At 38.0% G+C, this 27,581-nt stretch overlaps 1 protein-coding gene across 4 annotated transcripts in view; it reads right to left on the bottom strand.

The window, feature by feature from the left end:
- PTPRR (protein tyrosine phosphatase receptor type R) overlaps positions 1 to 27,581 on the bottom strand; it is a 294,648-nt gene that overhangs the window by 41,786 nt on the left and 225,281 nt on the right. For all 4 annotated transcript variants that reach the window (XM_030939760.1, XM_030939761.1, XM_030939763.1 and 1 more), the window contains 3 exons: positions 26,006 to 26,090; positions 12,056 to 12,135; positions 11,462 to 11,599 (listed from right to left, as the gene is read on the bottom strand). In XM_030939760.1, coding sequence (XP_030795620.1) covers positions 11,462 to 11,599; positions 12,056 to 12,135; positions 26,006 to 26,090 — 303 coding nt within the window. The remainder of the gene's footprint in view (positions 1 to 11,461; positions 11,600 to 12,055; positions 12,136 to 26,005; positions 26,091 to 27,581) is intronic.

Below are 27,581 nucleotides of genomic sequence, written 5' to 3'. Positions count from 1 at the left end.
CTATTAATTATTGCCTCAATTTCTGAATTGTTATTGGTCTATTCAGGGATTCAACTTCTTCCTGGTTCAGTCTTGGGAGAGTGTATGTGTCCAGGAATGTATCCATTTCTTCTAGATTTTCTAGTTTATTTGCATAGAGGTGTTTACAGTATTCTCCAATGGTAGTTTGTATTTCTGTGGGATTGGTGGTGACATCCCCTTCATCATTTTTTATTGCGTCTATTTGATTCTTCTCTCTTTTCTTCTTTATTAGTCTTGCTAGCAGTCTATCAATTCTGTTGATCTCTTCAAAAAACCAGCTCCTGGATTCATTGATTGTTTGGAAGGGTTTTTTTTTGTGTCTCTATCTCTTTCAGTTCTGCTCTGATCTTAGTTATTTCTTGCCTTCTGCTAGCTTTTGAATGTGTTTGCTCTTGCTTCTCCAGTTCTTTTAATTGTGATGTTAGGGTGTCAATTTTAGATCTTTCCTGCTTTCTCTTGTGGGCATTTAGTGCTATAAATTTCCCTCTACACACTGCTTTAAATGTGTCCTAGAGATTCTCGTGTGTTGTGTCTTTGTTCTCATTGGTTTCAAAGAACATCTTTATTTCTGCCTTCATTTCGTTATGTACCCAGTAGTCATTCAGGAGCAGGTTATTCAGTTTCCATGTAGTTGAGAGGTTTTGATTGAGTTTCTTAGTCCTGAGTTCTAGTTTGATTGCACTGTGGTCTGAGAGACAGTTTGTTATAATTTCTGTTCTTTTACATTTGCTGAGGAGTGCTTTCCTTCCAACTATGTGGTCAATTTTCAAATAAGTGTGATGTGGTGCTGAAAAGAATGTATATTCTGTTGATTTGGGGTGAAGAGTTCTATAGATGTCTATTAGGTCCGCTTGGTGCAGAGATGAGTTCAATTCCTGGATATCCTTGTTAACTTTCTGTCTCGTTGATCTGTCTAATGTTTACGGTGGGGTGTTAAAGTCTCCCATTATTATTGTGTGGGAATCTAAATCTCTTTGTAGGTCTCTAGGGACTTGCTTTATGAATCTGGGTGCTCCTGTATTGGGGGCATATATATTTAGGATAGTTAGTTCTTCTTGTTGAATTTATCCCTTTACCATTATGTAATGGCCTTCTTTGTCTCTTTTGATCTTCGTTGGTTTAAAGTCTGTTTTATCAGAGACTAGGATTACAACTCCTAATTTTTTTTGTTTTCCATTTGCTTGTTAGATCTTCCTCCATCCCTTTATTTTGAGCCTATGTGTGTCTCTGCACGTGAGATGGGTCTCCTGAATACAGCACACTGATGGGTGTTGACTCTTTATCCAGTTTGCCAGTCTGTGTCTTTTAATTGGAGCATTTAGCCCATTTACATTTAAGGTTAATATTGTTATGTGTGAATTTGATCCTGTCATTATGATATCAGCCGGTTGTTTTGCTTGTTAGATGGTGCAGTTTCTTCCTAGCATCGATGGTCTTTACAATTTGGCATGTTTTTGCAGTGGCTGGTACTGGTTGTTTCTTTCCGTGTTTAGTGCTTCCTTCAGGAGCTCTTGTAAGGCAGGCCTGGTGGTGACAAAATCTCTCAGCATATGTTTGTCTGTAAAGGATTTTATTTCTCCTTCACTTATGAAACTTAGTTTGGCTGGATATGAAATTCTAGGTTGAAAATTCTTTAAGAATGTTGAATATTGGTCCCCACTCTCTTCTGGCTTATAGAGTTTTTGCCAAAAGATCCGATGTTAGTTTGATTGGCTTCCCTTTGTGGGTAACCCAACCTTTCTCTCTGGCTGCTCTTAACATTTTTTCCTTCATTTCAACTTTGGTGAATCTGTCTTGGGGTTGCTCTTCTCAAGGTGTATCTTTGAGGTATTCTCTGTATTTTCCTGAATTTGAATGTTGGCCTGCCTCATTAGGTTGGAGAAGCTCTCCTGGATAATATCCTGAAGAGTGTTTTCCAACTTGGTTCCATTCTCCCCATCACTTTCAGGTACACCAATCAGATGTAGATTTGGTCTTTTCACATACTCCCATACTTCTTGGAGGCTTTGTTCATTTCTTTTTACTCTTTTTTCTCTAAACTTCTTGTTTCATTTCATTCATTTGATCTTCAATCACTGATACCCTTTCTTTCACTTGATCAAATCGGCTACTGAAGCTTGTGCATGAGTCACATAGTTCTCGTGCTGTGGTTTTCAGCTTCATCAGGTCATTTAAGGACTTCTCTACACTGTTTATTCTAGTTAGCCATTCGTCTAATCTTTTTTCAAGGTTTTTAGCTTCTTCGCAGGGGTTCAAACATCCTCCTTTAGCTTGGAGAAGTTTATTACTGATCGTCTAAAGCCTTCTTCTCTCAACTCGTCAAAGTCATTCTCCATCTAGCTTTGTTCCATTGCCAGTGAGGAGCTGTGTTCCTTTAGAGGAGAAGAGGCGCTCTGATTTTTTGAATTCTCAGCTTTTCTGCTCTGGTTTCTCCCCATCTTTGTGGTTTTATCTACCTTTGGTCTTTGATGATGGTGATGTACAGATGGGGGTTTGTTGTGGATGTCCTTGCTGTTTGTTAGTTTTCCTTCTAACAGTCAGGACCCTCACTGCTGGTCTGTTGGAGTGTGCTGGAGGTCCAGTCCAGATCCTGTTAGCTAGAGGTCCACTCCAGACCCTCTGTCTGGGTATCACCAGTGGAGGCTGCAGAACAGCAAATATTGCAGAACGGAAAATGTTGCTGCCTGATCCTTCCTCTGGAAGCTTCGTCTCAGAGGGGCACCCAGCTGTATGAGGTATCAGTTGGCCCCTCCTGGGAGGTGTCTCCCAGTTAGGCTACTCAAGGGTCAGGGACCCACTTGAGGAGGCAGTCTGTCTGTTCTCAGATTTCAAACTCCGTGCTGGGAGAACCACTACTCTCTTCAAAGTTGTCAGACAGGGACATTTAAATCTGCACAAGTTTCTGCTGTCGTTTGTTCAGCTATGCCCTGCCTCCAGAGGTGGAGTCTACAGAGAAAGGCAGGCAGGCCTCCTTGAGCTGCAGTGGGCTCCACCCAGTTTGAACTTCCTGGCTGCTTTGTTTACCTACTCAAGCCTCAGCAATGTGGGACACCCCTCCCCCAGCCTCACTGCTGCCTTGCAGTTCGATCTCTGACTGCTTTGCTAGCAGTGAGTGAGGCTCTGTGGGCCTGGGACCCTCTGAGCCAGGCACGGGATATAATCTCCTGGTGTGCTGTTTGCTAAGGCCGTTGGAAAAGCACAGTATTAGGGTAGGAGTGACCCTATTTTCCAGGTACCATCTGTCACAGCTTCCCTTTGCTAGGAAAGGGAATTCCCTGTCCCCTTGCGCTTCCCAGGTGAGGCGATGCCCTACCCTGCTCCATGGGCTGCACCCACTGTCTGACTAGCCCCAGTGAGATGAACTCGGTACCTCAGTTGGAAATGCAGAAATCACCCATCTTCTGCATCACTCATGCTAGGAGCTGCAGACTGGAGCTCTTCCTATTCGGCCATCTTTCGTAGCCTTTTGGATAGTAACTCGTCCCTGTGTCAAATTTTTTGTGCTTTTTGTGCTTAATTATTTAAAAAAGTAACCTACGGCCGGGTGCGGTGGCTCAAGCCTGTAATCCCAGCACTTTGGGAGGCCGAGACGGGCGGATCACGAGGTCAGGAGATCGAGACCATCCTGGCTAACACGGTGAAACCCTGTCTCTACTAAAAATACAAAAACTAGCCGGGCGAGGTGGCGGGCGCCTGTAGTCCCAGCTACCCGGGAGGCTGAGGCAGGAGAATGGCATAAACCCAGGAGGCGGAGCTTGCAGTGAGCTGAGATCCGGCCACTGCACTCCAGTCCGGGCAACAGAGCGAGACTCTGCCTCAAAAAAAAAAAAAAAAAAGTAACCTACATTTATTATTTCAATTATTTTAATTCCTGTGAATCTATTTAACTGTTGCTGCTTCTGATTTTTTCTCATGGTTTTTATTGTGTGCTTGTATGCCTCATAATTTTGATTGTAAGCTTATGTTTGCTGAGAATTTTTTTATTTATTTTATTTTAATTGACACATATTCATGGGGTATGTGACACTTCAATGCATGTATATATGGGTTAATGATCAAATAAAGGTAATCAGTATATCCATCACTTCAAATATTTATTATTTGTTGTTTGTAGTGAGAATATTCAAAATCTTTTCTTATTTCTGGGCTCTATGCTCCATTCCATTGGTCTATGTGTTTGTTTTTTTGCCAGTACCATGTTGTTTTCGATAATATAACTTTGTAGTATATTTTGAAGTTAGGTAGTATGATGCCTCCAGCTTTGTTTTTTTTTCTCAAGAATGATTTGGCTAGTAAAGGTCTTTTGTTGTTTCATACAAATTTTAGGATTAAAAATTTTTTTCCATGAAGAATGTTATTGGTATTTTGATAGGGAATGCATTGAATCTATTGGTTGTTTAGGGTAGTATGGATATTTTAACAATATTAATTATTCCACTCCATGAACACAGGATATATTTCTGTTTAATTGTGTTCTCTATAATTTCCTTCATCAATGTTTTATAGTTTTCAGTATAAAAGATATTTCACCTCTTTGGTTAGATTTCTTTTCAGGTATCTTTCTTTTTGGTAGCAATTATAAATGGAATTGTTTTCTTGATTTTGTTTTTAGCTAGCTCACCATTAGCATATACAAATGCTACTCATTTCTGAATGTTAAATTTGTATCCTTCAACTTTACTAAATTTGTCTATTAGTTATAACAAGTTTTGGTGAAGTGTGTAGGGTTTTCCATATATATGATCATATGATCTGCAAACAGGGATAGTTTGATGCCCCTCCTTTCCAATTTTGCCTTTTATTTCTTTCTCTTGCCTGATTACTCTGGCTAGGACCCCCAGTACTATGTTGAACAGAAGTTGTGAAAGTGGATATCCTCATCCCAAATCTTAGGAGAAAAGCTTTCAACTTTTCCACATTCAGTATGATATTTGTTGTGGGCTTGTCATATATGGACTTTTTAGTGTTGAGGTACATACCTTCTATATCTAATTTGTTGACAGTTCTTTTTTTTTTTTTTTTTTTTCTTTTTTTGAGACGGAGTCTCGCTCTGTCACCTGGGCTGGAGTGCTGTGGCCGGATCTCAGCTCACTGCAAGCTCCGCCTCCCGGGTTCACGCCATTCTCCTGCCTCAGCCTCCCGGGTAGCTGGGACTACAGGCGCCGCTACCTCGCCCGGCTAGTTTTTTGTAGTTTTTAGTAGAGACGGGGTTTCACTGTGTTAGCCAGGATGGTCTCGATCTCCTGACCTCGTGATCCGCCCGCCTCGGCCTCCCAAAGTGCTGGGATTACAGGCTTGAGCCACCGCGCCCGGCCTGTTGACAGTTCTTAACATGAAGGGATGAATTTTGTCAAATTATTTTTCTTCATCTATTGAAATGATGATATGGATTTTATCCTTCATTCTGTTAATGTGGTGTATCATATTTATTGGTTTGTATAAACTGACCTATTCTTACATCCCTGGGATGAATTCCCTTGGTCATAGTGGATGATGTTTTTAATGTGCTACTGATTTTGGTTTACTAATATTTTATGAGCATTTTTGCATATATATCAGAGTGACCTGTAGTTTCTTTTTTGGTTGAGTCCTCATCTGGTTTGGGTGCTAGGGTAATGCTGGCCTTGTAGAATGACTTTGGAATATATTCTCTCCTCTTCAATTTTCTTGAATAGTTTGAGGAGAATTGGTATTAGTTCTTTAAAAGTTTGGTAGAATTCATTGGTGAAACCATCAGGTCCTGGGTTTTTTCTTCAATGGGGTACTTTTTTTTTTTTTTTGAGATGGAGTTTCGCTCTGTCACCCAGGCTGGAGGACAGTGGCATGATCTTGGCTTACTGCAACCTCCCAGTCCTGGGTTCAAGTGATTCTCCCGCCTCAGCTTCCCAGGTAGCTGGGATTACAGGCACGCACCACCAAGCCCAGCTAATTTTTGTATTTTTAGTAGAGATGGGGTTTCACCATGTTGGCCAGGCTGGTGTGGAACTCCCAACCTCAGGTGATCTGCCCGCCTCAGCCTGCCAAAGTGCTGAGATTACAGGCATGAGCCACAGCACCCGACCAGGATATGTTCTGTTACTGATTTAATTTCCTCACTCATTGGTGTTTTCAGATTTTCTATTTCTTCATTGTTCAATCTTGGAATTGAACAATGGAAGGTTGCATGTGTCCAGGAATTTATTCTTTTTTTAGATTATCCAATTTGTTGCTATATTATTGTTCACAATAGCCTTTTATAATTCTTTGTATTTCTGCGGCATCTAAAGGTTCATCAGTTTTGTTTTCAAACATGATGTTTTTGTTGATGTTTTGTATTTTTCTGCCTGCATTTCATTTATGTATGCTTTGATCTTTCTTAATTACTTCCTTCTACTAATTTTGGGTTTAGTTTGTTCTTGTCCTTTTTTTTTTTTTTTTTTTTGGATATGGAGTCTCTCTCTGTCTCCCAGTTGCCCAAGCTGGAGTGCAGTGGCATGATCTCGGCTCACTGCAGCCTCTGTCTCCTTTGTTCAATTGATTCTTTTGCCTCAGCCTCCCGAGTACCTGAGATTACAGGTATGTATCACCAGGCCCAGCTAATTTTTGTATTTTTAGTAGAGATAGGGTTTCACCATGTTGGCCAAGCTGGTCTTGAACTCCTGACCTCAAGTGATTGCCTGCTTCAGCCTCCCAAAGTGCTGGGATTACAAGTGTGAGCCATGCTGCCCAGCCTGTTCTTGTTTTTGTAGTTCCTTGAGGTGTGTCATTAGGTTGTCATCTTTCTCTTCCATTTCAATACATGTAAGCATTTATTGATATAAACTTCCCTTTTAGAACTGCTTTTTCTGTATTCCAAAGACTTTGATATGTTGTCTTTCTATTTGTCTCAAGGAATTTTTAAATTTCCCTTTTAAAGCCTTCACTGATCCATTGGTTCTTTAGGAGCATATTGTTTAATTCTCATGTATTTGTAAAGTTTCTGAATTTCTTCCTGTTGTTGATTTCTAGTTTTATAACATTGTGGTCAGAAAACATATTTAAAATGATTTTGATCTTTTAAAATTTGTTAAGGCTTGTCTTGTGCTAGTAAGAAAAATGCGTATTCTGCAGTTGTTGGGTGAAATGTTCTGTAAATATCTGTTAGGTCCAATTGGTCTATTGTGTGGTTTAAATCCAATGTTTCTTTGTTTATTTTCTGTCTGGATGATCTGTCCATTGCTGAGAGTGGGGTGTTGACGTTGAAGTTCATGATTATTACTATATTGCAGTCTATTGCTTTATTTAATCTAATAAATAACTGCTTTTTATTTTTGGGTGCTCTAGTGTTAGGTGCATACATATTTACGATTTTTTTGTTTTTGCTGAATTAACCCATGTATCATTATATAATGATCTTCTTTGTGCTTTTTTGTGATTTTTGATTTGAAGTCTATTTTATCTGGTATAAGTGAAGCTACTCCTGGTCTCTTTTAGTTTACATTTGCATGTGATATCAATTTTTCATCCCTTCACTTTCAGTCTATATGTCTTTACATGTGAAGTGAGTTTCTTGTAGACATTGTATAGGTGAGTCTTGCTTATTTTTCCCCCCATTTGGCCACTCTATATCTTTTAATTAGAAAATTTAATCCATTTCCATTCAAGATTATTATTGACAGATAAGAACTTACTCCTGCCATTTTGTTAACTGTTATCTAGATACTTTGTTTCTTTCTTCTACTCTTATTGTTTCTCTTTGTGACTCGGTGGTTTTCCATAGTGATAAGCTTTGACTCATTTCTCTTTTTCATTTGTGTATCTGTTGTAATTTTTTTCTTTTTGGTTATTCTGGGGCTTACATAAAAAGAACTTAGAATATTTTAAGCTGATAACAACTTAACTTTGGTCACATATAAATATTCTAGACTTTTCTCCTCCCCCATCCACAATTCATAATTTCCTTCAGGTCATTATTTTAAATTCCTTTTCAGGAAATTTATAAATTTCCATTTCTTGGGTGTCAGTTACTGGAGGATTCTTCTGCTTCTTTGATGGTGTCATTTTTCTTTGCTTTTTCATGTATCTTGTATCCCTGTGTTGATATTTGTGCATCTAATGGAATGGTCAACTCTTTTAATTTTAGGGAGTGGCTTTTGAAGGGAATCACTTTCACCAGCAGATGTGTCTGAGGGTGTTGGTTGGGTAGGGTACACTGGCTTTTGTTCTATGTGGGTGCAGTAGTGTAGTCTCTGTAGTTTTTTAAGCTGTAGTCAACTTTATTGATACCTCTAAGGGCCTTCGTGTGGCTAGTTTGCTGGCTCAGGACAGGTCACCCCTGGACACAAGGGGTATGTGAGCACAAGAACAAGTTCACTGGTTAAGGTGGGGACCCGTTGTGAGATGCATACATGGCTGGTGAGCATTCAGCAGCCAGTCTGTCAGCTTGGGTTAGGGCTCCTCTGGGGGCAGTGTACTTGGCTGGCAAGCATGAGGCTTGGCTTGCCAACTCAGAGCAAAAGTCCCCTGAAAATGACATGCCCAGCTGGTGAGCTTACTGGTGGCATATGTGGACAGGTCTGCCAGCTCAGGTTGGGGCATCCTTAGAAGTAGTGCAGCCAACTGTTGAGTGTACCAGGGGCATGCAGGGGCTGGTCCACTGGTTTGGGTGTGGCTCACTTTGGAATCGTGCTGCTTGCTGGTGAGCATGCTGACTGTGCATGAGGCCAGTTTGGACTTGGTTTCTCTGCTTAGCAAGATTGTCTGTTCCTTTGAGGGCAAGGTGCTATATGGGCTCCAAGGATGGGGCACTGGATCTAGGCTCTGAGAGACAGGTTCAGGGTACTGCAGTCACTAGGTTGTGAAAGGTGGAACACTTCCTAGGGAGCTTGTTCCCAGGGGGTAGGGAGCTGTAGCAACTCAGCAAGGGAATGGTGTACTACTGTGTGTGAAGGTAGTGTTATGGCCGTGTAGCTTCGGGAATGAAAAGAGATGGTAGCTACTGGCTCCTAGAACAGGCTGTACTCTAGTTGTGGCTCTGGTTTCAAAATGGCATCATATAGCTGCAGCTTGGGTCACAGGGATGAGGGCATACAATGTGACTTCCTTCTCTGGGGCAGAGCAGCCATGTGGCTGTCAGGCAGCTCCCTAAACTGGACTCAGAGTCTCTAGGAACTGGAGGATTCTCAGCAACAAAGAGTGCAGATGTCTGCGACATTAATGGGGGCTGCTGGGGCCTCTTGCTTGCCTAGTCCCACTGGATGCACCTTCTTGTTCTGAGCTAATCCTGTCTGGGGAGATGGCGGTGTGGCAGAGGCAGGGTGTTTCATTCTCTTCTCTATGTGACCCTCACTAAAGGTCTCCTTGTCCCACAGGATTTTCTGTCTCTCTCTCCTGCTGTATTCCAGTGCACTCCCTCAAACACTCCAGTACAAACGTACTTTCTTATTTGTTGTTTTGGCTCTTTTTTTGGTGGGCAGTATGAGCATTAAGCTTTTCTAGTCGGCTCTCTTGCTTTGCCCTGGCTGGGCTTTTCTATGGAAACCTGTGAGGTATATGCTGAGAGTATGTGCATCAGAAACTTTTTGCCTTCGTTTCTGTGAAGTATCATAGGGCGTTGCCAACCTAGAATTACTTTTTATGTTAATGACTTCACTTGGTATTTCTTGGTTTTTGAATTCTGAGGTTTCTCAGCTTTAAATACTCGAGAGCCTTTTTGTTTATACCATAAGAAGGCCAGACTTAGGTGAATTTCTCAACATCGCCCTATTTTAGTAGGCAGATTTATTTTTGTGGTTCACTTTTTATCTGAAGGCATTGCCTTTGAAGGTGCTCACTTTACCTAAAGTCTCAGTTCCAACACCTGGCTCCTGCAAGATCAGGCTTTGTCTCTAGTTCTTGTATTACCATTACAATATGTTTACTTTTCTGGTTTTATGCTTTTTAGTCTCTTTTCATTAGCCACTGGGATTTCCTTTACTTTTTTTTTAAAGCTCTGCTTTGCACGCCATTTCATATTCTGCACAGTATAACTGGTTTTGTAGTGGGAAGTTTTCCGGTTATCTAGTCGGCCGTATTACATAAGTTCTATGTAGGAATGCACGAGTGTATATATACAGAGAATATACCTTTTAAACTTGAAAAATCTTTTCTATCATAAAAATGTCATGCATATTAAACAACTGTGAAGGAATTGTCAGTGACTTAATATGTTGATAGATTGACACTGTGTGGGAAACAGCTTGAGAATATTAGGGGTTATTTTTATAATGCCACCTCAGGCTTTAATATCGGATTCATAGAAGCGTGTTTAGTTAGTAAGTCATGTAGTGAATCGAGTATATAACTTTATCTACTGGCCAGAAATACACTATTTTTCCAGAATAAATTTCAGGAAAAAAAAAAATGGTTTATCTATTGTAGCAAAAATATAAGAAAATAACAAACTTTAAAACATGTATAAATTGCTGTTTTGTGAGCCTAGATGATGTCCATTAGCAGCAGGATTATGCTGCACTCAAGGATTATAATCACCAAAGGCTTATAAAGGAATGCTCCATTTTCTTAAATTCTTATTGTCATGGTGAAGCCCTGGTACAATATTTTTCACAAGAAAACAAACACAAAAATGCCGAAAATTAGACTGTAAATTATCCCAGTAAGTTGTCCTAAGATGTAAGTGGTACCTCGAATATCAGCCGTCAGGAATATTACAATTGTATTTTTATAATGCAAAATACAGAGTAAGTATTCTGTAAGCTAAATCCTTAGAAAAGACTGCTAGTATGGATATGAAATCAAATTCTTTCTTTCTTGGATTTCTTATTATGAAGATATCGAGAAAGTTGATTGGTTTCTGTAACTGCCCTCGAATCTCATTTTCTTAATGAGACTCACCTTGCCCACCCTCTTTAATAATGCAATCTGCAATTCCCCAACACCCCCTCCTTACTGCCCGGTATACCCATTCCACTTAGCCTGCTCTACTTTCTTTCCTATAGCATTTAATCTCTTCTCATATATTACACTATTTATAAGTTTATTATGTGCAGTGTTTTTGTTTGTCTTCTCCCACCAGAAAGTTAAAATCTACCAAGGGCAGGGATCTTGGTGTGTTTTGTTTACTATTATATCTCCAATGACTAGAGTAGTACCTGTCACATAGTAGGTGTTCAAAAATGACTCAGGATGTGAATAAGGTTTTATTTGCCTGCCTATAAATTAGGGTGATAATTCATGACCCCCTTATTTCTTTTGTGGGTACAAATTAGATATGTATATGCCAAGTATATTGACTTGTCTGAAAGAAAGTTGACAGTCATAGGATAATAGCAGTTATTATATTTGGGATGTATTAAGTGACTTAGCCTTTAAATGTCTCAAAGTTTCCATCGTAAATCTAAGTCCATGGCAATTTTACTTATACAATATCTCTTCTATAGCAACAGAACATGTATAACATTCAGAACTTGATTAAAGATCATACCTCATTTTTTTCTTTGAGTTTTGTGATCATAACAATCACAGGGCTGTCTTCCTGCCAAACCATCTGCCAGAAATCATCCACAGTGTTGATCATGGGGCCCTGCGTGGCAATGAAAGCTTTCTCCTTGCCACTGTAGCCCTAGATGGAGTAAAGAGACAAAAATATTGGTTTTTAAGTTCATGCCTTGCAGTGAAAGTTTGGGTGAAAGATCTTCAATGAAATAGCTGTGCTTACAAAAGCAACACAGGTTACGGCTTCATTGATTCTAGTACAACAATTTCTAGTTAACAATATCCTTAATATCATTAACTTGGCAGCAAGTTAAGGATAGCACATGATATTGAGGGTTGTAATGCCCAGTCTCCAGCAGAGTGCCCATAGAGAGCACTGTTGCCAGAGACTCACCCTAAAAGGAAAGTCATCATAAAAGACCCATTAACAATGTTGACTACGACTAAGATAAAAAACCAAACAAAATGAAATCTTGCTGGTAATCAAGTTAAACCAAGATTAATCTACTCTAGGAAAAACAAAATAAAACCAACAATTCCAAATAGAAAATCACCAGAAAGAAATTTGTACTTATTTACTTACCCTAATATAATTAGCATTAATGTAGGTGCTCAATGAATCAGTTACATTTTTTGGTCTTAAACACACTCTGCTGAGGGGATCTAATGAAGAAAACAAAAAAGAATATATTAAACAGACTTACTCTTTTTAAAGTTCCTTAAAATGCCAATAACCAGTAAGTAGAAACCTGTTATGTATTGATTATCTGGTGCATGTCAATGTTTGTCTTTGGCATCCATTGCTTGATCTATATGTGTTTATTGAGGGACATTTGGGCCCATCTTCACTCCTGACATAAAGCTCATCCATAAGCCTGAGATGATGAGTTTATATTTCAGGCCATTTCTCATCTGTTCTGGTTCTCGACCCCATTTCTCATTTATGCTTCCACTCTTATACTTTGGATTTGGAATTTGTACCAGGTCTCCTCACTCCTGTCTCTCTCCTTTCCCTGTGGATGTAAATCAGGCTATACTCTACCAATTACTTATATTTTACTATCTCATCTCATTTAGACCCTCAGGTCTCAACCTCACCTTGTCTGACCATTATGTCCTGGCCAGATCTCCTGATCTTCCGAGATGGATGAGATTAATAATCTATTATGTGCTATCTGTGTGAGGATAGGAAAGCCAGGGGAAGAGGGAGCTTGCAAAGATAAAGATAAACCTGATTCATTTCAAGCCTGGGCACAGTGGCTTAGGCTGTAATCTCAGCACTTTGGGAGCTTGAGGCAGGAGGATCCCTTGAGCCCGGGAGTTCAAGCCTAGGCAACATAGTGAGACCTCATCTCAATAAATAAATAAATAAACAAATAAATAAATAAATAAATAAGACAGGCATAGTGGCTCATGTCTGTGGTTCCAGCTACTTGGGAGACTGAGGCATGAGAATCGATTGAACCCAAGAGGCGAAGGTTGCAGTAAGCCGAGATTGTGCCACTGCCCTCCAGCCTGGACAACAGAGGGAGACCTGCCTCAAAAACAAAAACGAAACAAATCAAAACAAAAACTAAGATTCATTTCAGTGAGTCTTCAGTCTGTTCATAAAATAACAAACGTATTTTTTGTTTATTAGATGTCAGACTCTGTTCTCAATGCTTTATAGATATTTTGTCATTTAATTTTCATGTAACTTTAATAAAAGTACCTAAGATAATGGGTAAGACTCCTTCCCCATTTTTCAGATAGGAAACTGAGATAGGTTAAATAATTTGACCAATGGCCAGGCGCGGTGGCTCAAGCCTGTAATCCCAGCACTTTGGGAGGCCGAGACGGGCGGATCACGAGGTCAGGAGATCGAGACCATCCTGGCTAACACGGTGAAACCCCGTCTCTACTAAAAATACAAAAACTAGCCGGACGAGGTGGCAGGCGCCTGTAGTCCCAGCTACTCGGGAGGCTGAGGCAGGAGAATGGCAGTGAACCCGGGAGGCAGAGCTTGCAGTGAGCTGAGATCCGGCCACTGCACTCCAGCTTGGGCGACAGAGCGAGACTCCGTCTCAAAAAAAAAAAAAAAAAAAAAAAAAAAAAAATAATAGTAATAATTTGACCAAATTTACACAGCCAAGAAGTAGGTAATGGAGTCAGGCTTTGAATCCACACTAACACTAGAATACCATTAGCCACTATGCTATGCTGCTGCTCTCATGTGAAGATAGCCATGTAAACTGACAATTAAAATACAAAATGTTGTATCATTGTGGTTGCTTAGTTACTTTTTTGAAAAAACAGCAAATTCAATGCTTTTCAGCTTCCTTTCTCAGTGGCATGTGGTGTAAAAACAGGGGTGCAGCAAAGAAAAACTTCTCCCACTCCCATATTTTTTTAGAAACACACAACCATTGAGCATCATCGGGGTAAATATAGTTTCTTACATTCCCCACCAAAACTGAGACAATCAAAGAGGAGGTGAGGTAGGAAGTACTAGAGGAAGAAAGTTTCATAGAATATATGTAAATAGGGAGTTAAAAATAATTAAAAATTTAACAGGACTTGGCAAACCAAAGTGTTTTAAATTTCACTTTACATATAACTGGGGTTAAAGATAATAAAGGCCATAATTAGTTTCAGAAAAAGACTAACCAGCCCATGAGGACAGTGATGGTTTAAAAATGTAGTATCCAATTATCTGAGACTCCTTCTAAAAGAATGTAGTAGAGACTAATTCCCCTCATCTTGAATGTGGGCAGAAATTAAAGACTTGCTTCCAATAAATAGAATATGGCAGCAGGGATGGTGTGTGACTAGGTCATAAAGAGTATTGCAGTTTCCTCCTTGCTCTCTTTCTTGAGTTGCTAGCTCTGGAGGAAGCTAATGGCCATATTTTGAGGGCACTCAAGCAGCCCAATGAAGAGAGAAATAGTGGGGAACTGAGGCCTCCAGCTAATAGCATATGAATGAGCCCTCTTGGAAGCAGATCCCACAGTGCCAGCCAAGCGTTCAGCTGATTGAAGACATGGCCAACAACTCAATTGAAATCTCATGAAAGACCTTGGGCCAGACACTCAAGCCACTCCCCAATTTCCGGCACACAGAAATTGTGAGATATAAATGTGTATTGTTTTAAGCCACTAAATTCTGGGGTAATTTGTCCCACAGCAATAAATAGGTAATATAGGGACCAATAAGGAGTCAGTCACAAAACTCTGGAGTGACACCATTATCACTGTTATTGTCATTACACTCATTGTTGACTCCTATATGTGTCCGGTAGAGCAGCTAACAGCATTTTATGCCTTATGTCACTTAATCATCACAATTCTATAAAGTGTACCATTAATAGTCTCTTTATTTAGATTAGGAAATTGCAGCACAGAGAGGTTAAGTAACTCACCCAAGGTCACACAGTAAAAAATGAAGCAGAGAGTTGAAACCAGATAACCAAACTTAGAACTTAACAGGGCCATTATCAAAGATGATGTTGAAAATATATGGTAAAATTTTGCTAGTTTGTCACTAGGATATTTGAAATAAAGACTATATATGTGTATATAAATATATATGTACGTACACACACGTGCACACGTGCACACACACACACATATATACACATATTCACACACACGCACACACACACATATACAAACAAGTAATAGGAGCTTCTATCCAGAGATGGATAGATTTGAGCTATAAGTGATGTGGTTTTGGCAAGAGAAAGTCCCATCCTGCTTAAAGCTTTAGATTGACTTGTGAAGACCAAGATGCTTATCTGATCTTATAAGCCACAGGTAAAATAGCTCCTGATCATGCCATATGGAAACAACAGAAGTCTAGAAGATGTCAATAAATTCTGGAAATCAGTGGGAAGACCCTTAGGTGGCATCCAAGAATCCCATTCATAGAGGCAGGCTTTCAGTCTATTTGAACCAAAACACTTTGCAAAAGATCCTAGCATGTCCTTGCAGGTGACCTAAAGGAAGTAGGGCGACTGCAGAGATACTTACAGTGGAACTGGTAAGGACTGTTTGAATCAGGATATAACCTGATTGTGAACAAGAAATTGTGTTCCTATGCTCATCAGCATGGAAATCTTTTGGGACATGGGCCATGAACTTATAAATTCCTCCTAAAGAGATATGTTGGGGCTACTGGTACTGAAGCAAACTACCCTCTTTAAAGCATCCTGGAAACAATTCCAGTCTCAGTCTTGTCCTTCAGAGCTTTCAAAATGTAGACCCTCTGGAGATGGAAGCTAGCACCAAATTTTCAAAAGCACTTCATTTTCCCCGAAATCTCCTAGAGTCTTAACAGATCTATCTCTTCATTTCCTACAATTGTTGGTCAGGGGCAGACTGACCCTCACTTGCATGAGCCATTTTCAATAAGAATCTTGTATCTTATTTTGTATTCATAATGTCGTATTCATTTTTTAAAGACTGCCTTCCAGGGCAAAGCTGCATGACATTGATATGGGCAAAAATTTCTTGGATATGACCCTGAAAGCACAACGAAAGCAAAAATAGACACAGGGGATTGCATCAAACTAAAAAGCTTCTGCATAGCAAATCCACAGATTGGGAGAAAATATTTACAAATCATACATTAACAAGCGGCTAATATCCAAAATATATCAGGAACTCAAACTACTCAATAACAAGAAAACAAACAATTCTACTAAAAACGGATAAAGATTTGAACAGACGTTTCTGAAAACAAGACATACAAATGTCCAATAGATCTATGAAAAAAGGTTCCACATCTCAAATCATCAGAGAAGTGCAAATTAAAACCAGAATATCACTTTATACCTGCTAGAATGGCTATTATCAAAAAGATAAAAGATAAATGCTGGCAAGGATGTGAAGAAAAGAGAGCCCTGGTAGGCTGTGTGTGAGAATGTAAATTAGCACAGCCATTTTGGAAAACAGTATGGAGATTCCTCAAAAACTATGAGTGAACTACCATATGACCCAGCAATTCCACTTCTGGGTATATATCCAAAGGAACTGAAGTCAGTATGTTGAAGAGATATCTGCACTCCTATGTTCACTGCAGCACTATTTATAATAGCCAAGGTTTGAAAACAATTGGAGTGTCCATCAACAGATGAATGGATTTTAAAAATATGGTCTATATATATAATGGAGTTCTATTTTGCCTTTAAAAAGCAGGAAATTATGTCATTTGTGACAACATAGATAGACTTCACAGACATTATGCTAAATGAAATAAGCCAGGCACAGAGAGACATAATCTTCTTTATGTGTTGAATCTAAAAAAGTTGAATTCATAGAAATAGAGAGTAGAATGGTTGTTACCAGGGTCTAGGGGAGTGGAGTGAATGGGGAAAGGGTAGATGGTGGTCAAAGGATACAATATTTCAGTTAGGAGGAATACGTTCTCATGATCTATTATAGAGTACGGTGTCTATAGTTTAATAATAATATTATATATTTCAAAATAGCTGAAATAATGGGATTTTAAATGTTCTCACCACAAAGAAAAACAATAAACATTTGAGGTAATGGATACATTAATATTAGCACGATTTGATCACTCCACAATGTATACGTGTATCAAAACATCACATTGTGCCCCATATATACAACTGTTATTTTCAATTAAAATTCAAATAAAACCTAAAGAGTCATCTCCAAATAATATAAGCTTTAGTTCCTCTTCCTTCCAAAAAATTAAATATACCCTTGGCGGTAAAACCTCTCAGTCTGCATAAAATCTATTATACCCTTTGTAATGTAGAAAGACTTCTGCTAGACTGCTTTTTGTTACCTCATCTTTTTCCTCCAAGGGGTCTTGAACACCCATGGAACTGAATTTTAACACTGACAGTGAAGTTATTCCATTGTTTATACATATCTTCCGTCAATCCTATTGATCAAAACTCTTGGCAGATCACAAAATAACAAACAAGGAGGAGAAGCCACAGTGGAGCAAACAACACTTATTGAATACACTCCAGCAAAAATCTCATGGAGGAGGGTTTCCTGCTGAGAGCCTTTGGCTACAACAGTGCCCTTAAAGCTTCTTGCCAAGCATGCGCAGTACTGTCTGCCATTTTTGCGGTCGATAGCTGGAGCACACAATAGTATGCACGGCACACACACGCACATCCAAATATGTATTTTAAGAGCTAGTCGTCTCCTAGGAGTCACCATCCCTGTCTTTCTTTAGCAATAAGATCCCAATTCTGGCTGGGAACTTGGTAGGATGCATGGCTTAAGACTTTCCTTCTTACCATCCCTTGCATTAGTTGCGGCTGTGTGACTAAGTTTTCACTTACAGCACGTGAGAGGAAGTGATACGTGTGACTTTTAGATCATGAAATTAAAGTGAGGAGCGATGTTCTCCTTCTACCGCTTCTGATTCCATCTTGCTGCCTGGGATGTGATTGTGGTGATCAGGATCTCAGAGCATGCAAAGGCAATACCGTGGGGATGGTGAGGTAACCAGAGAGATGAGTCTAGAGGTGTAACATGGCAAAGCTGCCATATCAACCCTGGCAGGTATACTTGAGAAGGATATACATTTCTAAATTATTTAAACCACTGTTATTTGGGTTGCATTTAATAGTCTATATATTATGTTTTCCAGAAAAAATATTTCAGAAAAGAATAGTATTACCACAAAATCAGTTCTGCCGAGGGAGGCATTAATAGAGTAGGTACATGCTAAAAATTGAGAGCTTGTATATATTCAGAAGTCAAATTCAGGATTTCTTAGAGTTGGAGTTTGCATGTCCAATAATTATCATGATCTATAAAAAAATAACGTTCTAGCAACATAACAAAAGTTAATCATCATCTTAGTCTAAAACTAAGCCCTCAGGTCCCACAGCATTGCCATTAGAACACACGCAGTGATTGGTTCAGTCTGGATAGCCCTAAATTGCTTATTGCACAGATTTCCTTTCTTCTGACCTAGAACAAACACATGGCCTGGACAGAAGTCTTTTTCACTATTTGGAAGAGGCTGTGTCTAGTTAGCATATGTAGCGGTTTGTTCACTGACAGCCCAAATTGGTTAGATTCATTTAGTGCTAGCAACATTGTCTTAAATTCTAAAATCATTTTCCATCAAGAGTCAAAAGACTCTGTGAACTAAAGTGTTATGGAAAATATGGAAATCATTTTTACCAACATTTGCGTACATTAATATAACTAATTCATCTCTTTATGATTTCTTTGACCTGGCATACTCTGAGCTTTCTGAAGGCAGGGATGGGGATTTTTCACCATCTTTGTAAGATCTAGTGTCTTGCATAGCAGATCTTCAGTGAATGTCTATGGAACTGATTTAAAGATCCCCTCTACTTTTTTAAAAAAAGGTCAGTTCTAGGTATCCTTCTCTTGCAATTATTCTATTGCTTTTCTTTTTTAGACAAGCAAATTTCTGAAAGAGTTTATTATACCAACACTTTCTCCAGGCTCATCTGCAACTCAATGCTCGTCATGTGCACTGTGATCTATCCTGACTCGAGCACTGCGCAGACTGCCCTTGCTAAGGTCATCACTGACCCTCTTGTTGCTAAGCCCAGTGATCCCATTGTGGTATTTTTGTTCATGTCCTCTCTGAAGCATTCAAAAATTGTTGACTGTATATCCTTTTTTCGAGTTTTCTCTTCCCTTAGATTCTGGGACACAATGTTCTGGTTTTCCTGCTATTTCTTCAATGGCCTCTTTCCAATCTCCTGCTCATTTAATCTGCCCCTTTTCATGTTGCTAATTCTAGGATTCAACTTGACCCTCTTTTATCCTCACTTGATACTGCCTTGTTGAGTGACTCATTCATTCCTGTGACTTTATTACGCACATCCTGAGGGCTCTCAAATACATACTTCAGACCAGCCTGGTCTCCTAATTTATAGTCCAGCTTTTTCTGTTTATTATTTCCTTCTGAATGGACCACAGGTTTGTGAAACTCCTCATGCCCTTCATGTGTTCCTGACAGCTTTCCGCTATTGTTTAGGTTAGGTGTGCTGCCACAGCTCTACAGTCCGTGTAGAGCTCCTGTGTGTTTGAATATTAGCATATTCTGTCTGTTCTGTCTCCTAAAATATGCTGGGGTCTGTCTTGCCTCTCTGTTTGCATGGCTGTCTTGGACTAGGACTCAAGCATCTCCTGGTCTGCCTGCCTTCAATCTTGCTTTTTTCTGATCCATCCTCCTCATAGCTGTCAAGGTGCTCTAGAAAACAAAATCTGATCCCTTGATTCCGTTGTCTAAATGTCATCCGAAGTTCCCAATTGCCCATAGCAGTATTTCCCAAAATATTTATTATCTGTAAATTGTTATTTCTATAACATATAGAATTATATCATATGACTTATAAATTAAGTCATCTTTTATAAAAAGAGGTTAGTAACCAACTAAATATGGGAAACATTGGATTAAACAAATCTGAACCATATTCTTCTTACTGCAGGACTTCTCAGGGTCTTCAGTATGTAAATGGACCCTGTGAATGTCCAAGAAGGTATTGTATATAATCCTATTTGTCCATTGGACTCAATTTTATTATACTTACTGTATTTACATACCTAAGTATTGTATTTATATACTTATTGATAATTCAACTTACAGCAGCCCTGATCAATAGAACTTTCTGAGCTGATGAAAATATTATCTATCTGTGCTGTACAAAAATATAACCTCTAGCTTTCAAGCACTTGAAATGTGGCTAGTAAAAACTGAGGAACCAAAGTTAATTTTATTTAATTTTAATTCATTTAAGTGTAAATTGACCTAGCCATAAGTGTGTTCTGGTTGCTCTACTTGACAGTGCAGGCCTAGAAGATGAATGCCAAGAGGGTCCTTAGCAAGATACAGCAGATCCTTAATGATAATGATCATCCCCAAGCCTCACCAACAGCTGCTTTCCCACGTGTATCATCTAATCCAGCCCCATGGACCTAGGGCAACCTCCCCAATATTCTATGTTCTTGTAGATTTTATGCTTCTGCACATATTATTTCCTTTGCCTTCTTCTGCATGGTAAAGTCTTCCTCATTCCTCAGGGCTCAATTCAGAAAATACTGTCTTTCCGAAGTTCTCCCTGACCTTCCCAGGCAGAATTAAGCATTCTCTTCTTTGCCTGGGTTCCCTGAGTTTTATTTTAGTATTTATCATCTTGTATTTTAAGTGCTTACATTTTTGCCAGCCCTCAGTGGAGTGTGGTGAGCCCCTAGAGGGCAAAGGCTGTATTTAATTCACTTTTGTATCCTTTGTGATTTCTATTTGGGATGTGGCCCACACAGGGTTTCATGTCAGAATTAATTTCTATTAGAAAGAGTTAAAGCCCTGTTTTTGACTTTCTAGATTTTGTTTTTCTTTTCTTAGCAAAGAGGACAAGAAATCTTTCATGCCTTTCAGTATCCACTGATTGTTAGAAGTTTCCATAAACATCCTACACCATTCAGGCTTGAAAAGAGGTCTGCTTCCTTCAATTTTATAATGCCTATGATGTATATGATTTAGTGGGAAATCTAAAAACTGCTTAGAAACAGTTTCCCTGTCAAGCTAAATTATGTTGGTAATTAGTAACTTACAGTGCTTTCCAACTATTTAGAGGTTTCCAAATTCTTTTTTATTAAAAATTCAGAGAGGGGAGTCTCACTTTGTTGCCCAGGCTGAATTGCAGTGGCTACTCCCAGATGCGATCACAGTTCACTGCGACCTCAACCTCCTGGGCTCAAGTGATCCTCCTGCCTCAGCCTCCCAAGTAGCTGGGACTACACACGTGCACCACCACACCTGGCTGCATTTTGTATTTTTTGGTAGAGATGAAGTTTTGCCATGTTGCCCAGGCTTGTAATTAAACTTTTTTTTTTTTTTTTTTTTTTTGTGTGGAGATGGAGTCTTGTTATATTGCCCACGCTGGTCTCAAACTCCAGGACATGAGCCACTGTGTGTGGCTCCAAATACTTCCTTTTACAAATGCAAGAAGACAACATATAACTGTGTATGGGGAAATGTAGGTTTCCAAGAAAAACTCTTGTAATATATAGCTTGGACTAAAAAAAAAAAAAAAGCCAAGAATTAAACAAAAAATGTATCATCATCATCATAATTTTCATCACTATTGTTATAAATGAATGAAAATGTGGCTCTTGAGTACTTTGCTTTTAAAACTGCAAACATCTCTATACATAGATGGTGCCCCTATTTCCTGGAATTGGTTCTGAGGTTAGTAATGGATTCATCTTCAATTAGATAGGGAGGGAAAGAGAAACTAACATTAGCTGAGGGCTTACTATTAGCTGGAACTTTAATAGGCATTTTACACATACTATCATTTAATTTTCTCAATAGCCTTGTAGGAGAGTATTATTATCACTACTTTTGGGAATAAAGGATGGCATAGGGAGATTAACTATCCTGCCAAAAATTGTCAACGTTTTTGTTGTGGTAGGAAATCAAATTTAATTCCAATATCTTGCTTTAGCTACATAACTTGTTGCTTTAATGAGTGGCTTGCTTATTTGCATATCTACTCTGTGTTAGGCACTTTATATAATAAAAAAGGAAACATAATTTAAGTAGGAAACATTATTAGATGTTAAAATTTTATATATAAAATGATGGCCTGAGTAAATGGCATTCTTTAATTGTATCTATATTATCTTATATTTGTATCAATACATTGACTGCATAAGAGAAATATGCATAACATTTATTATTATAGCGCAGCACTATTCACAATAACAAAGACATGGAAACAACCTAGATGCCCATCAACAGTGGATTGGATAAAGAAAATGTGGTACACATATACCATGGAACACTACGCAGTCATAAAAAAGAACAAAATCATACCCTTTGCAGTAACATGGATGCAGCTGGAGGCCATTATCCTAAGCAAATTAACACAGGAACAGAAAAACAAATATTGCATGTTCTCACTTATAAGTGAGAGCTAAACTCTGGATACATATAGACATAAAGATGAAAAGAATAGACATTGGGGACTCCAAGAAAAGGGAGGGAGGGAAAGGGAGAAGGGCTAAAAATCTCCCTATTGGGTACTATGTTCACTATCTGGGTGTCATGGGTTCAGAAGAATCCCAAACAGCAGCATCACACAATATACCCTTGTAATAAACCTGCACAGGTACCCCCTGAATCTAAAATAAAAATAAAAAATTTAAACTTATTATTACAGTATTATATTTTGTTGTGTGCTAATAATTTTCTATGGATGTATGATTGTTTTTTCCTACTACTTTTGTTATTGAGGATGTAGACGTCTTTTTATCACTAATACTTGTTTACATTGAAAAATAATTTGATATAAACTTGACTTTAGCATTTTAATCTGAGCCAAGATAACATTGTCCTTAGAGAAATGACTATAATTTAATTTATACATTGATTTATTAATAATTGATTCTTGTCTATCCATATATCTGTTGCAAGGCATTCTCAGAATTGTATAATGTTGCTGTTATGTACAAGCTGTCAAGCTTTTAGAACTAAGAAGAGTTTATGCAGGTTAAAACTAAAAACAATCATAATGTTTAAAATCTTGATCATTTAATAATCATCATTTTATATAATATTTCAAGTTTATCTCATATTACAGTCTAAAATCATAAAGAACATCTTTCTGTATTCATTCCAGGCTTTTTGGATACTTTCACCCAATAGCGTGGCTTTTCTAAGCTGTATTTCCTAAATTATATTTTGTGCAACGGGGGTGGTGGGTGGGGCATTCAGGCTGTAGACATTTTCAACAGAAAATCCATCATTTGCAACATCAGCTGTCAGCACAGGTGCCCTGAATTCAGAGGTCCACCCAGTTCTGTGAACGGAAAAGCTGACACAGGACTGTGAAGCAGTTGTCTGATATCATCTGGGCAGGAAATGGAGAAGGCTGAACTCTGAACTAATGCTAATAATTTCCAAATCCTTCTAAAATTAGATGATGGTTTGGGTATATAAAATTGTGATGGAGGTATATTCCCTTATTACTTATGTTTGGTGTATTTTGATAAAAATTTTAACAGAGAGAGAGAGAGAACACTAATTCTAACACGCAGCACTTTCATCCCCTTTGGCCAAGTGTAGTCATAAAATAACTTTCAATGGTGACTCTACTTTAGGTAAATAGATTTAACTATATACAGCAGTTAAAATATGTTATAGGTTAACAATGCATTTCCAATTCCACCAGAAGGGGAAGGCCAAAGACAGTATTGACAATAATTCTTTAATTACAGCACTGTTACTATGAATATAAAGAAGTTGGTGTCTTATGAATGAGTTAATGAACTAAATTTTGAAGATTACTATTTCAATGTCAAAACTTAAAAAGGACTTTGTGGCTCCATCTTTCCTGAGCTTTGTCGTGAGATGTTTACTGATTTTGCCAAAACTCCAACTATATCTGTTTGTTTAGTCATAGAAAATATTACTTCCTCTCCCTTTTTTTTTTTTTTTTTTTGCCTAATTTCTCCGAGCAGAATTAATTACCCAGTCCTCTCTGAACTCCTACACTGCTTGGGCAGTATCTTTATTCTGGCCTATGCACTGAGCATAATTACCATTTATATGACTCTCCTTTCTAGTCTGTGACCTCCTTGATTTTATAGACTGTTTCTTATTTCTTACTGGTCCCTGGCATTCAGGTCATTGCTTGACATTAATAAATTCCGTGAAGCTCAGTCCAGTTTCACATATAGTAGTGGTTCTCAAAGTGGGTCCTGGTTTCATCTGTATTGGAATCACCTAAGTGTTTCCTAAAAGTAGCTTTCTGTGCTCAATAGCAGATCTATTTAAATGAAATCCCTGGGGTTGGGCACAGGACTAACAAGGACTCTAGGTCACTGTTATGCACAGTGACTTTTTTTGGTAATAGTTTTATTGAGAAATAATTCACATTCTATACAATCCCCCCATTTCATGTGCCATCACAGTTTTTTTCTTTTATTTTCACAGAGCTGTGCAACAATCACTGTAAATCAATTTTATAACATTCAACTAGCCCCAAAATAAACACAGTTCCTTTAGCAGTCATTCTCCATATCCCCTAATGCTAAGCAACCCTACTAAGATACTTTCTGTCTGTCTAGATTTGGCTATCTGGACATTTCATATAAATGGACTACAAAATATGAGGTCTTTTGTGTCTGGCTTCTTTCACTTAGCATGATGTTTTCAAGGTTCATTCAAGGTTCATCAGTACCTTGTTACCTTTTATTGATTCTATTGTGTGACTATACTACATTTTATCTGTCCATTTCTCAGCTGATGGTTGCCACTCTTTGACTATTATGAATAATGCTGTTATAAATGTTTTTGTATCATTTTTGTTGAACCACACGTTTCATTTCTTTTAGGTAATATTCACCTGGAAGTAAGGTGTCCAGGTCATATAGCAACTCAGTTTTATCTTTTAAGGAACTGTCAAACTGTTTTCCTAAGTAGCTGGATCTGTACTTAAAACTATAGTGTTAAGTTTCCAATTCTCTACGTCCTTGCCAGCATTTTTTACTGCCTATTTTTAAAATTATAGCTATCCTCATGGATATAAAGTACTATCTTGCTGTAGTTTTGATTTCCCTGATGGCTGGTGATGTTAAATATCTTTTAATATGCTTGTTGGTCATTTGTACATCTTCTAGGGAGAAATATCCATTGAAATCTTTTGTTTATTTTTTGGGTTGTGTTTTTATTACTGAGTTGTAAGATTTGCATATTGTAGATACTGGTCCCTTGTTAGATACATGATTTGCAAATATTTATTTTCTTCCATTCTATCAGTTGTCTTTTCACTTCCTTAAAGGTATCCTTTGAAGCACAAAACTTTTTAATATTAATGAAGTTCAATTTTTTTGTTGTTGCTGTTTCGGCTTTTGCTGGCTTATCGAAGAAACCACTGACTAATTGAAGGTCATGAAGATTTACAGCTGTTTTTGTCTATGAGTTTTGTAGTTCTAGCTCCTATATGTAGGTCTCTGGTCCATTTTGAATCAATGTTTGTCTCCAACTTCATTTTTTTGCATGTGGATATCTAGGTGTTTCTGGTCCATTTGTTGAAAAGACTCTCCTTTTCCCACTGAGTTGTTTGACCCTTGACAAAAATCAGGTAGCCATGATGTGTGGCACAACAAAATTTTAGAATATGTGTCTATTGGAATTGTGACCTGGACATTATTATAAGAGTAAAAAAGCAAAATCATTAACTTCAGATAACTTTAATGATTATTAGTCTTGATATGTGTTTGTAATTCCAAATTTGATATGAAGGTGGGTGTTGTAAGAATTGGAAATGTTGAGGTAAGGGTTAATAGGAAGACTTGTGTTGTGCTTTACAATGTAAATTATTATTATTATTTATACTTTAAGTTCTGGGATACCTGTGGAGAATGTGCAGGTTTGTTACATAGGTATACGTGTGCTGTGGTGGTTTGCTTTTGCTGCACCCATCAACCCATATCTACATTAGGTATTTCTCCTAATGCTATCCCTCCCCTTGCCCCACATACAATGCAAATTATAAAATCAAGAAGCTTACTTGGCAAAATGGTCTTATAGCGATTTTTAGTTCCATGACGTGGAATATCAATTTCTTTGGGATCTACAAAGTTCATCGGTATTTCCTGCAAAAATAAGTAATATCAAATTAGTGTATCTAATACTGCCACAAAGAAAATCTTCACAGGGGGCCATCTGATCCAGAGTTCTACTGGACTTCAAAGCCACTTAAAAACAACAGACCTACTACCTTTGGTGGACCAACACCCTTCCTTTCCTAAACATATCAGCTGCATCCGGACAAGCTGACTTCTAAGAAACAGCTCTCTGTGTTAGAAAATATTGCTTAATACGTAGTCAGTAAGGAGACATATAACACTGGTTAGATTTTAAGAATCCTGTTGTGACATAATTGCTAGAATGATTAGACAGATGTTAAAAAGTGAATTTTTTTTTTTTAAAAAACCGTGTATTCAAATATATTCCAGTTTTTACGTAACTTTGGTACCACAGTTTTTACTATAATTTTTGTGTTAAAAAATTATAACACATGTTATATTTTGTGTTATATATAGTAACATGTGTTACTATATATATTAGTGTTAAAATAATCTTTTCACACTAATAGTGACTCTTTTAGGATTATTAAAACCTCTTTCCCAAAATGGTAAATATAAAGACTTATTAATTCAAGTGATGATGACATGACTTTTTTTGAATTAAGAAATGGTTGATAATTGGATTGTTCCATTTGTAGTTGTAAATGCAATGTTTTTTAGTGAAAGGCATTCAAACACTGTTTCTCCCACTTAACAAGAACATTAATATTCTTATTTTGTCAGAGTATACATTACGTGCCTCCAGTGATTGGACAGGGAACAATAGAAAAAGAGTGGCCGTATGTAAGTGCATTAAATGTAAAAAGGTGTGCATCTGTAGCTAATCAGGACAAATAAAGCAACAAGCCAAAGTTTTCAAAAGGATCCAAACATTTGTTTAAGGATTTGATTATACAAAACAGTATGTTCTCTAACTTTGATAAGATTAATGTGAACAAAATGAATTTTATGTTGTTTAATCACTGATATTAAATCTTTGATCAAGTAAAATAATATTTTTACTGCTTAAACTTTCTCCAGTAGAAAATTTAACTTAGCAGTCTAATATTTGTTGAAATAAAATCATCTTTAAATTCATTCAGATTATCCTAGTTTTTGGTCAATATGAACATTTCAGAAAAGCTAGACTACATAAATTTGAGACTTGGTCTACAGAGAGAAACAGCTATTTGTTTATTAATTAATTTATTTTTAGAGATGGGATCTCACTCTGTCACCTAGCTCAGTGTGCAGTGGCACAATCATAGCTCACTGTAACCTCAAACTCCTGGGTTCAAGTGACCCTCCCATCTCAGCTTCCTGAGTAGCTGGGATTACAAGCGTGAGCTACCACACCTGGCCCCAACTTACTTACTTTTAAAATACTTTTTCCTATACTTGCACTATGCTAGCTATCCATGATATTTATCCCTATTTTCTGCTCCAACTAAATGTTTTAACCTGTTAATTCCAAGTTATAAAAATAAGCAAAATTGTTGAATATTCAATGGAAAACAC

Source organism: Rhinopithecus roxellana, chromosome 10 (genome assembly GCF_007565055.1).
Source record: "Rhinopithecus roxellana isolate Shanxi Qingling chromosome 10, ASM756505v1, whole genome shotgun sequence".
Taxonomy (NCBI): domain Eukaryota; kingdom Metazoa; phylum Chordata; class Mammalia; order Primates; family Cercopithecidae; genus Rhinopithecus; species Rhinopithecus roxellana.
Note: the sequence above shows the minus strand (reverse complement) of the source record. Positions and strands in the feature narration are given on the sequence as shown.